The sequence below is a fragment of the Dromiciops gliroides genome, chromosome 3 (assembly GCF_019393635.1).
Source record: "Dromiciops gliroides isolate mDroGli1 chromosome 3, mDroGli1.pri, whole genome shotgun sequence".
Lineage (NCBI taxonomy): Eukaryota > Metazoa > Chordata > Mammalia > Microbiotheria > Microbiotheriidae > Dromiciops > Dromiciops gliroides.
The window spans coordinates 58,482,904-58,495,154 of NC_057863.1; the positions used below are offsets into that span (position 1 = coordinate 58,482,904).

The window sequence follows — 12,251 nt, forward strand, 5'->3', positions numbered from 1 at the left end:
AGTTTTGTCCCACCTTTAATTGTATATAAGGACACTTTGTCTGCTTTTGTGGTTTACCAGCAATCGATGTCATTTTACCATAACAGGAAATTGTTCTTCTGAGAGTCTTTGATGAATGTCTTCTGTGTTTATCGCTTATATAATAGCTTTATTCTTCAGCATACCCAAGGACTGAAGAATGTTCTTGACAAAAAAAAAATCACAGGGCAAATTACTTATATTGAAAAAAACTTGATGACTTGTACCTCTACATAAATCAGTCTTTAAAGAGAGTCTAAACAGAACGATAAACATTTTAAATATACATCAAGCTCATTTGAGGATAAGGACTTCTATCTAAGTCTCTCCCCCAGTGCCTAGCAAAAAGACTTACACAGAAGGAGCTAATTCAAATTAAAGTGTAGAGGGAACAAAAATTATGAAGTAAACATAAAATAAAGATCTGTCTAGTCTAATCTCCTCATTTTATAGAACATAAAAAATAAGATTTAGAGAGGGGATATGACTAGAGTATTGAATTTGGAAGCAGATGATCTCATTCAAATCTGGGCTCTGCCAACTGCTTTCTTTGTGACCTTGGGCAAGTCATATAATTTCTCTGGGGCTCAATGTTGTCATCTGTAAAATGAAGGAATTGTGCTGCTTGTATTCTAATGTTCCTTCCAGCTCAAAGTCTACAATTCTATGATTATGAGTTAAGTTTCAGTAATCATTTTTCCACCCTTTGGGGGTACTGTGGAATAAACCCTTCAACACTGTTCAAAGACTTCTGCTTGACAAGTCTCTTTGGCTTTTGCATTGTTCTACATTCACTAAAGCAACCTCCTTTTGATGTCTGTCTTAAAGCAGACATTTAGAGGTATTCCTTTTGTCTGGATCATTAGGCCCCAAGGTCAGGGGCTGTGCCTACTGCTTCTCTGTATAACTAATACCTAGCATGATGCGTTGCCTATATGAATGTTCAATCAACGCTTGATGATGATGAAGATGACGATGAAGAAGATGATGATGATAATGAACTCTGAGGAGCTACCAGATTGTGGCTATGTACTGCCTGCTTTGTTGAAACTTTTTGATCTTGCGGTTATACTCATCAAAATCATTCTGGTAATGTTATTTTACCATTCCCATAGGGCTGTGTTCAGTCATTTTTCAGTCATGCCTGACTCTTGGTGACCCCATTTGGGGTTTTCTTGGCAAAGATACTGGAGTGGTTTGCTATTTTCTTCTCCAGCTTATTTTACAGATGAGGAAACTAAGGCAAACAGGGTTAAGTGACTTGCCTAGGGTCACACAGCTAGTAAATGTTTGAGGCCAGATTTGAATTCGTGGAGAGGAATCTTTCTGACACCAGGCCTGGTACTTTATCCTACCTGCCCTTACTCAAAGTGTTTATGGAGAGAATTTTAGGCTAGCTCTAAGGAAAATCTTCCTAACCATTAGAGCTCTACAAATGAGTTGCCTTTGAAGGTAGGAGATTTCCTTCTACCATCACCATCCCCCCACCATTCTCTTATCAAAGTTCTTCAAATGAAAGCTCGATGACCACTCACTAGTGGGTTATACTGTAGGGATTTCCATTCATGTGAAGACTGGACTCACTGGCTTATGAGGTCTCGTCCGAATCTGAGATTCACTTATTCTGGGTTGTATTCAAAGGTATTTGGAAAAATCCCTCCAATTCATACATATATACTTAAAGCTTAGATTTTTTTTTAATAAAAGAGGATATGCTATTACTATTGAGGGGGCCCTACCCATGATGTTCAGTTCACCCCAGCTCAACTCATTCTCCAGTGCTCCACCTCCATACAAGTTGCCTTTTCATCCTGGGAGTGACTCTGTACCAAGTTTCAGGATTGGCAAGTCATTGTTTCTCTCCCCCCACATACACACACATACACACACATACACACACACACACACACACACACACACACCCCTTTACTTTCCAGGTCCTTTTTATGTTTTGTGTTCCCTTATTAGAATGTAAACTCCTTTTGAGTAGAGACTATTGAGGGGTTTTTGTTGTTGTTATTTTGTATTTATATTACCATCAGCACTTAGCAAAGAGCCTGGAATATAGTAACCATTTATTAAACGTGGTTTCTAGCCATGTATCTACCATTATAGTTTTATTTGGGTAGTTTTATGTCATAATACTGAGTTACTAATAAAAATATTATCTTGCATTTGTATAACACTTTATAAATATTATCTCATTGTAGCCTCCTAACAACTTTCTGAAGTAGGTCCTATTATCATTCCCTTTCTATAGATAAGAAAACTGAGGCAGCTAAGTGGCACAGTGGATAAAGCACCAGCCCTGGATTCAGGAGGACCTGAGTTCAAATGTGACCTCAGACACTTGACACTTACTAGCTGTGTGACTCTGGGCAAGTCACTTAACTCCAACTGCCTCACCAAAAAGAAAAAAAAAAAGAAAACCAAGGCCAACTAAGTAACTTGCCCAAGGTAACTCAGATACAAAGAAAGTTATCTGAGGCTGAATTTGAACTGAGGCCTTCCTGGCTCGTGTTCTAGTCTTCCATTCACTTACCACCTATCTACAGGGACCATGCTGGTAGTAAGAGGTGTTATCTTGGTTATATTGGATAGCTGCAGTAATCTTAACATACTTCAAATGCAGCAAACAAAAAGATAGTTTTCCCCAACAGAAGTATACCCTTAGACTGTCTAAAGTGTCTCCCTTCATTAATTATAATAATAATAATTTCATGAACTCTAGCAGAAAGTGTTCTGCTATGTTCTTCTACACTCCAGTCTTTACACACCAGCCACAGATTTTTCTGCCAGCTCCTAAGATTCTTGTCTCCTCAGAAAAGGGAACTGCTTACTTTTTTGTATCATTTACATGGATGATGGTGAACCTATTTATTCAAAATGAATGAATCATTGATGCCTCCAAGAGAGTTTAATTAAGGTTCATATTGGGGGCAGCTAGGTGGTGCAGTGGATAGAGCACCGGCCCTGAAGTCAGGAGGACCTGAGTTCAAATCCAGCCACAGACACTTAACACTTACTAGCTGTGTGACCCTGGGCAAGTCACTTAACCCCAATTGCCTCACTAAAAAAATAAATAAATAAATAAAATAAATTCAGGTTCATATTTCTATGTTAATACCAGACTATCTCCCTTCACTAACATCCTGCTCTGATGTCTCAGCATAGTGCAGAGGTATCTCCAGGTTCTCGAATGCTCAACAAAGGTTGAAACTTTGGCAATTCCTATCAAGCTAGAAAAGCTTCAAGTATTGACAAAGAAGTCTGTGATTGTTATCCCAAACTAACTTAGTCAAATGCGGAAAGTCTCACTAACAGAAGTCTGCCCAGCAGGTGATAATTTTTTTTCAGCCACAGAAATTGGCAAATAGGTTCTGTCAAAGGCTAGGAGGTTTCTATTCAGTATCAGAGAGGGTATGCTGTGGGCAAAACACTGAATCCTAGCAATATCATGGGATCATAGAAATGGTAGCAACATCAGAGGCCACTTGGTCCAATGCCCTCATTTTACAGATGAGGAAACTGAGGCCCTGAGAGAGGGTAGAATGGCTTTCCCAAGATCACACAAGTAGTGAGGATTAAAGCATTATACTAAAGTAGGGTAGCGTAATGCCCGTTAAGGTTGACTTTTTAAAATCCATTTCAAAATTTGCTTTCTTGCCTTCATTTTTTATCCTTTTCAGTCTTGTTCCAGCTTGTCATATAAAAGGGCCCTGTTTTTAATGGTATTTTAATACCTTATCCTTCTAAAAGGATTTGCTTAATAAATATTAATACTAATCACAATTTTCTCATTTTCTCTGGAAAGAGCTTGCCAATTTACCCATTAGCATTGAGTTAGGCAGTATATTTCAACTCCATGGCAAGCTTCTCCATACCAAAATGAAAAGATTTTAATAAATGTATTAGTTCCCAGTCTCTGCTACCTTTGTCACATCATGTAGGAGCATGTGTGCTGCTTCTCTGGAAACTAAGAAGATCACCTTCACGAATACTTTGAGAATTTCTTTTTCATCCCAAAGGCATAGAAACAGATTGTATTACTTATCAGGAAGAAATAGATAAAACGACCCAGCTACCATAGATCCATCCTCATGTATGATGCTCAGCTAGGGAGACACATCTTAACCATGTATGATTTTGGAAATAAGGCATCATTCGAAGCTAGTTCCAATCAGTTTCTGGTGACTTTAAGTGGCATCTATTTTTGAACTTGGATTTATACTTGAGTCTGTTCTTTTTGTAATCATTTAGACTTCTTCCAAGCATGGAAGGTGGTAGGCACAGAAGTACTCACGTGAGTGAGTAGCAGCATGCCCAGGTACAACCAGGATCAGTATATTGAGGTGTTCTATTCCTATGCTTTGTGAGGCCACTGGGAGCCGGATACCTCCAGCTAAGCTCTCCACCCGGTCATTTCCCCTGTCCAGATTGTTCCCTCTATTTGATGCTTTGGCTCAGTAAAAGATAAAGGGGAAGCATAACGCAATCCACATATGTCCTGGGATTTCATGTGATGAAAGGGATCCATCAGCCCTCCTGGGGTCCCATAAGGACTCACTAGTGATAGAGCACAATGGTTATTTTAGCATATGGCCAATTACCTTGCCCCTCCTACACACAACATGACCCTGTCTCCTGCAGAGACTAATTCCTCCTTCTCTTGGCCACATTATTTCAAACTGAAACAATATTTAATTTTGGTCAGTTTCAGACAAACTCAAATTCCTTGGGCCTGAGTTTTCTCATCTGTGAAGTGGAAGATACTCCATGAGATGACCTATGAGGTCCCTTCCATCTCTATATCTGTGGTCCCACAATTAACTGTTAGACTCCCTTCTTTTTGTTGAAAAAGAAACAAAGGTTCAGAAGGAAGTGACTGACTCAAGGCAACATAGCTCATAAGAAGGAGAGCCTGGAATGCTGTTTGGATTCAAAAAGAAATCACAGTGGTAGCTTGGTTTAACAGATTCAATCCCTCCTTTAGCAATGGGCCATGGAGAAGTGGAAATAGGGAGATTTTGAGGGTGTCATGCCTTTACATCTGGCTCATGTTAAATGCTTCAATACTTTATAAGGGATGTGTTGTTATCACTAAAAGAGAAACCATGAATGGTTTGGGTCAACAGAAGAATAGAGCAGCTCCATATATACCCTATTCTGTTTCATGGTTGGCTATTCAAACCCTCTCCACTGTCACCAAATAATATCACTCCATCTTTAAAGTTCACAGCTGAAATTAGTGATATGACTCAATCTGCATTAAGTCAACAAGAATTTATTAAGCATGTGCCAGGGACTATGGGAAACATATATAAACTATTCTTCAGATTCCATTTTTGAAAGTTATTTTTAGTAAATTATGCAGGGCAGAATTTTTGTCTGAATTGCTTAGCTGCTTGTCAGATACTCTCCAATTGTTATTTGTTGTATATTGCCATTAAATTTTTATTTTGTTTTGATCTGAAACTTTTATTTCATTGATATAGGGAACTCCCAAGTTAAAAAAATCCCTCGGGGCAGCTAGGTGGTGCAGTGGATAGAGCACGAGCCTTGGATTCAGGAGGACCTGAGTTCAAATCTGGCCTCAGACACTTAACACTTACTAGCTGTGTGACCCTGGGCAAGTCACTTAACCCCAATTGCCTCACTTAAAAAAAAATCCCTCTATCAATTTTGGTCAATATCTCCTCTGCAAATTATAATCTTGGGGTTTTCTAGAGGATAGAAAAGTTATATGACTTATCCAGGATCATTCAGCCCATATGCTTCAGAGTCAGGATTTGAATCCCAGTCTTTTTGGCTTCAAAGCCAGTTCTCTATCCACTCTGCCATATTGCCTCAATATATGTATGCAAGTAGAAATATATGTTTATGTATAAATAAAATACATAATTTTCAAATATATACATATGTTCATATACACATATTATATATATATATATGTCCATATGTATAATTATGTACAAACGCACATATATAAATGAAAAATAACATTGGGAACTATCATTCATTCTTTTGCATTGGTTTAACTATATTAATATATAAAGTCCATGTTTACCTCATTAATTATTTGACTCATGACCTGCTTAATTGAAACAAAATTTATAAATGTAGAACTCAAAAATTTGGGCATGCAAATGCTATTCTTGAAATAAGTCAATTAGAAATGCATGATCTTTATGAGATACTTTTTGTTGATGGTTTTTAGGGGAAAGTTGTGATTTTATGTTCAAAATTAGATGGAAAGTTCTAAGTATTTGAATATCAGTAGATGTATTTTCATATATCTTATACAGGAAAAAAATAAATGGTTGGCATCCAAGTAGAATTAACGGTCTGGTATAGTATTTTAAGTTGCAAATCACCATATTTTCAAAACTGGAAACTTTGCTATCCTTTAAATTGTTCTTTTAAAATTAAATTCCTTTAAAAAAAACTAACAAGCATGTATATACTCTTCCTCCCATCTGGACTCCACCAAAAAAGAAAGGCAAAACTTTGTAATAAATATGCTAGTCAAGTAAAACAAATTCTTGGGGCATCTAGGTAGTGCAGTGGATAAAGCACTGGCCCTGGATTCAGGAGGACCTGAGTTTAAATCTGACCTCAGACACTTGACACTTACTAGCTGTGTGACCCTGGGCAAGTCACTTAACCCTCATTGCCCCACAAACCAAAAAACCAAAATGAAAAACAAATTCTCATATGGTCATGTCAAAAAATATGTTTCATTTTACATATGTAGTCTATTACTTCTTTGCCATGAGATGAGTAGCCTTCTTTATCACTTATTCCTTGGTATCATGGTTGATCATTACATTGATCAAAGTTAAGTGCCTTAACAATGTTTATTTTTGTAGTTGTTATTTTATGTAAGTTGTTCTCCCAGTTCTCCTTACTTTAGTGTACATCAGTTCATACAAGACTTCCCAAGTTTTTCTGAAATCATCTCCTTCATCATTTCTTATAGAAGATATGAACCATTCTATTAACATACTAGCATTTGTTTAGTCATTCCCCAATTTGTTGGTATCTCGTTAATTTCTAGTTCTTTTTTACTACAAAAAGAACTAATATGTGTGTATATAGATACATAGATATGTATATATTTATATATATTTAATATACAGGAACTTTTTTTCTTTCTTTTATCTCTTTTGGATATAGGTCTAGTAATGGTATTGTTTAGTAAAGTGTTTTGTGACATTTCATAACTTTTGGGGCCAGGTGATAAATTACTTTTCAGAATAGCTATATCAAAATAATGTTAAGAAAATTGGAAAGCAATCTGGCAAAAATTAGGTTTGGCCCAACATTGCATACCATAAACCAAGCTACGCTCCAAATTGTTATATGACCTAAACATAGTAGGTCACATAATAAATGAATTAGGAGAAAAAGGAAACATTAGCTTGCAGATCTATGACTAGAAAAGGATTTTATGACCAAACAAGAGGTAAAAAGAATCACAGAAGATAATATCTATAATTTTGATTACATAAAATTTTTTTAATTTTGCATAAACAAAAACAAATGCAGCTAAGAGTATAAGGAAAATAGCTAACAAAGGGGAAAAACATTGTAGTAAATTTCTCTGATAAGTCTCATTTCCAATACATATAAAGAACTGATTCATATTTATAAGTCCAATGAACCATTCCCCAATTTATAAATGGGCAAAGGTATGAACAGGAAATTCTCAAGAAAAGAAATCAAAGGTATCTATTTAATTAGTTGATCTGGAAGTTCTAATATTCTCTGAGTCCAGGACAAGAGGTTTTTTGTTTGTGTTCTTTTATTTTGTTTTTTGTGGGGCAATGAGGGTTAAGTGGCTTGCCTAGGATCATACATCTAATAAGTGTCAAGTGTCTGAGGCCAGATTTGAACTCAGGTCTTCCTGAATCCAGGGCCAGTGCTTTATCCACTGTGCCACCTAGCTGCCCCCCAAGACAAGAGTCCTTAACTTGAAGCTCATCAACTTGTATTTTTATAATAAAAGTATTTTATTATTTCCTTTACATGTAAGGATAGTTTTCAACATTTGTTTTCATAGGATTTTTAGTTCCAAACTTTTCTCCCACCCTCTCTTAACTCCCTCCTCCTCAAGACAGAAAGCAACCCGATATAGTTTATTTATGTACAATCACATTAAGCATATTTCTTCATTAGTCATACTGTGAAAGAAGAATCAGAGCACAAGGGAAAAACTTCAAAAAAGTAGGAAAAAAACCCGTCCAATAGTAGAAACAGTATGGTTCAATCTGCATTCATAATCCACAGTTCTTTTTTTCTGGATGTTGAGAACATTTTCTATCATGAGTTCTTTGAAATTGTTTTGGGACATTCCACTGCTGAGAAGAACCAAGTCTATCATCACCATTATTTTGATATTGTGATGACTATATTTTGATATAATTGGTTTTCTTTGTAATCCCATGTGTTTTCGTTTTGCATTAAAAATATCATTCCAAGATGGGGTCGTTGGCATTTACTAGAATGCCAGGGCAGAAGAGGGGGTGGTTAGTGCCATAAAAATGGTCAATAATCTTTGCTCAACTGTCAACTTAGGAAAAGATGGGCATGATACTCACTAGGGTATAATTTTTTTTTTTTGGTGGGGCAGTGAGGGTTAAGTGACTTGCCCAGGGTCACACAGCTAGTAAGTAAGTGTCAAGTGTCTGAGGCTGGATTTGAACTTAGGAACTTCTGAATCCAAGGCCAGTGCTTTATCCACTGTGCCACTTAGCTGCCCCCTCACTAGGGTATTATTAAAGGCAAGCAGATGTGATTCTGTCCATCTAAGCATTATAGTCGAATGCCGGCACAGATAGCACTGCAATTTCCTATACACAATAGAACAGTTCATGATGAGTCTATGAATTAGGAAAGCCAACCCAAACAAGGAAATGTTCATTCCAGAAATGTATTTTTAGGGTTTGATGCAATCTAGAAAAGAATATGATTTCTAACAAATTATGTGATGGGTTGTTTTTTCGGTTGGTTTGTTGGTTGGGTTTTTGGTCACTTTTTCCCACAATTCCTGTGAGTGTTTGTAACTTACTGGAACCTGTTTTCTTTTTCTGTGTTTTGGGGGAATTCACATCTTCATCAGCAACTTTGAATCCTCTTTGATGTATGAAGTTTCTGAGCAGCAGTGCAGTGGCACCGAAAGTTCAGGAAGCAGTTTGGGGAGCTCTGTCACAGCCTGTAAGAAGGTAACTTCTCTTTATTTTCATCTCAAAGGAAGGGCTCAGCAGCCTTTATCTTCTATGACTTTATATAAAATGAAATATAGGGAAGAAAGGGAGCAAACAATGATAATCACCTAGAAATGTGGTAACTCTTCAGTGAATTCTACAACATGAATCTTCTGTTTACAGGTTTACCTTTTAAAAAAAATATTCAATGCATGGAGCCACTAACTCATTCACAATCTATGTAAGAGCCAGGATAATCTCCTTCCAATACTTTCTATGACCTTGACCAAGACTACAAAAAAGCTGACATTACTTGAATTATGTCCTCACTACATTTGATAGAATTTCTCTCTAGTTTCTTGTACCTTTTATTGTTGTTGAGCTGTTTCAGTAATGTCTGCTTCCTTGTGTCCCCATTTTGGGGGTTTCTTGGCAAAGATACTGGACTGGTTTGCCATTTACTTCTCCAGCTCATTTTACAGATGAGGAAACTGAGGCAAACAGGGTTAAGTGACCTGTCTAGGATCACATAGGTAAGTTAATGTCTGAGGCCAGATTTGAACTCATGAAGACTTCCTGATTCCAAACCCAGTGCTCTATCCATTGAGATGTATCTGTTAAATTGAAATGAAACTTTGACAAATCTCCCTCCATGCTTTCTCCTCCTCTCCAATTCTAATATGTCTTTCTCTAAACCTTTCATAAAGGTTCCACCCAACATAGATAGATTCTTTATGACTGTGTCATCACTCTAACCTCCAGGCATTCCCACAAGCTATTTCTCATTCTTGAAATGTATTTCCTCTTTATCTCTGCTTTTCAGAATCCTTATCTTACTTCAAAACTCTACTCAGATACCAACTGAATGGATAGATCACAGAATGTTAAAATTACAAAGGTAGTTCAAGATTCTCTAGTCCAACCTCACAATTTTATAGATATGTAAACTGAGCACCACACTCAAGGTCATGTAGCACCAAGACTGGAAGCCAAGCTCCTTGATTGTCTTTCTGGTCTGATACCCCTGGCTACCGTGGATTCCTGTATTTAGATGATTTATTACATGACTATTATATATAATGTACTGTGTTGTTTCCCTAACTCAAGTTCCTAAGTCATAACTCAAACCTGGGTCTTCTTCCCTGAACAGAACCTGTAGGATGGTTTTACAATAATTACAGACAGAAAAGCATGGGATATATGACAATGTCAACATATTCTAATATAGTTTCATTCTCCCATCTGTCATGTATAAGTAGGGTAATTTCACCATATTTTACCATTACCACAACTTCTTTGTTTTTCCTTATATGAGGCAGGGTCACACAGTAGATAAAGTACTGACTTTACTTGAAGTCAGAGAAACTTGAGTTCAAATCTTACCTCTGATAACTTACTTATGGACAAGTCACTTAAACTCTCTCTGAGCCTCAGTTTCCTCATCTGGGAAATGGGCATCATATCATCTGTAGGACCTACAATATAAGGTTGTTATGAGGCTCAGATGAAATAATGTACATAAGCACTGTGTAAACTTTAAATTGCTGTTTAAAAGTGTCAGTGATTCTCTGTGTAACTAATATTTGCTAAGTATTTATAACACTTTTCAAGGGATTTTGAGATTATAATCAAGTAGAAAAGATCAGATACAACTGAAAAGTGATGTGATAATACATGAAAAGTTAAATAACATTTAGAGGACAGCTATGTAAGAAATGTCATAGGACATTATCAGATTAAATACCAAATAACAGTATGGATTAAGAAGTACTATTCGCTTATATATGAGAAAGGCCACAGGACCAAAGCATATCAGAGCTGGCAGGAATCATAGGGAACATCTCATCCAGTTTGGTCCCTTTGAAACCTCAGGAAACTAACACTTTGTCTGTGCAGTCATGGTCAGAGGCAGCTCCTTGGAAGAGCTAGGTTCTTGTAGTTGTACTTTGAAGGATATGTGAAAATTCAGCCAAAGCAGGCAAAGGCCAGTAAGTGTGGCAAAGGTTTAAGCAAATGATGTGGGTGGTGTTAATATGTCTGCCTGGTAAGTTTCTTTTTTGTTTTGTTTTGTTTTATAAGATTACAAAACTAGTAAACGTTGGGAAAGCCGTGAATTCCATTTATTGGGGTTTTAGCAAAGTTCTTGATAAAAGCATCTTGTAATATTCCTGTGAAGATAAGAGGGATAAGAATTAAATGCTAATACAATCAGATAGGTTTTGGTCTGGCTGCATGGTCAGACTCAAGAGTAGTTGTTAAGGATTAAAGGTCAATGTGGTAAGAGGGATCCACTGGAGGATCCCACTGCAGGAATATAGGCAGATGACACAAAGCCGGGAGGGATGGCTGACACAACAGATCAGAGTAAGGATCCAGAAGGATTTTCACAGGCTCCAGCATTGGACTGGATCTAATATCACAAAACGTAATAGGAATGTGTGTTGTATGTACTTGGCTACAAAAAAATCAACTCCCTAAGTATAGCATAGGGTAAGACAGAGATTGTTCTGAAAAGGATCTTGGGTTTTTAGTGGACTGCAAGCCCAACATGCGAGTAGTGGGATGTGACCGCCAAAATATGAATGTGATCTTGGGCAGCATTAAGAGACATAGTTTCCAGGAACAGAGAGGTGATTTTCAACCAAAAAGGAAGTTGAAAAGTTAACTCTGTAATAACACAAAGTTCTATGTTTATTTCAAAGTTACAATATTTTGAAAATAAATTAAATTATATTCTTGTATGATAACTTTAAGAAGGTAAAAAAATTAAAGTTTAAATATATTAACTATTGCAAGATGAATGTGAAGTTGATTTGAGGATATGCCAATATTATTAAATATATAATAGGAATGTTTGTCCTTCCCAAGGTCTTTTGTGCTTTAAAAGTCCTACAATGTGGCCTCAAAAGGAAATGGATTTACATTGATGGAATTTTAGGCAGTCTGGTAGTGAAAATATGGGAGAGAAATGGTGAATGTAGTGGGGCTGATGCATTGCAAATAGTAGCAGAAGTATTTTGCTTGATA

The 12,251-nt window shown here is 36.8% G+C and overlaps 1 protein-coding gene across 3 annotated transcripts in view; it reads left to right on the top strand.

The window, feature by feature from the left end:
* The window catches only part of LOC122746799 (SPHK1 interactor, AKAP domain containing), a 155,197-nt gene that overhangs the window by 39,355 nt on the left and 103,591 nt on the right, over nucleotides 1-12,251 (top strand). For all 3 annotated transcript variants that reach the window (XM_043992785.1, XM_043992783.1, XM_043992784.1), the window contains exon 2: nucleotides 9,140-9,242. In XM_043992785.1, the coding sequence (XP_043848720.1) occupies nucleotides 9,140-9,242 (103 nt within the window). The remainder of the gene's footprint in view (nucleotides 1-9,139; nucleotides 9,243-12,251) is intronic.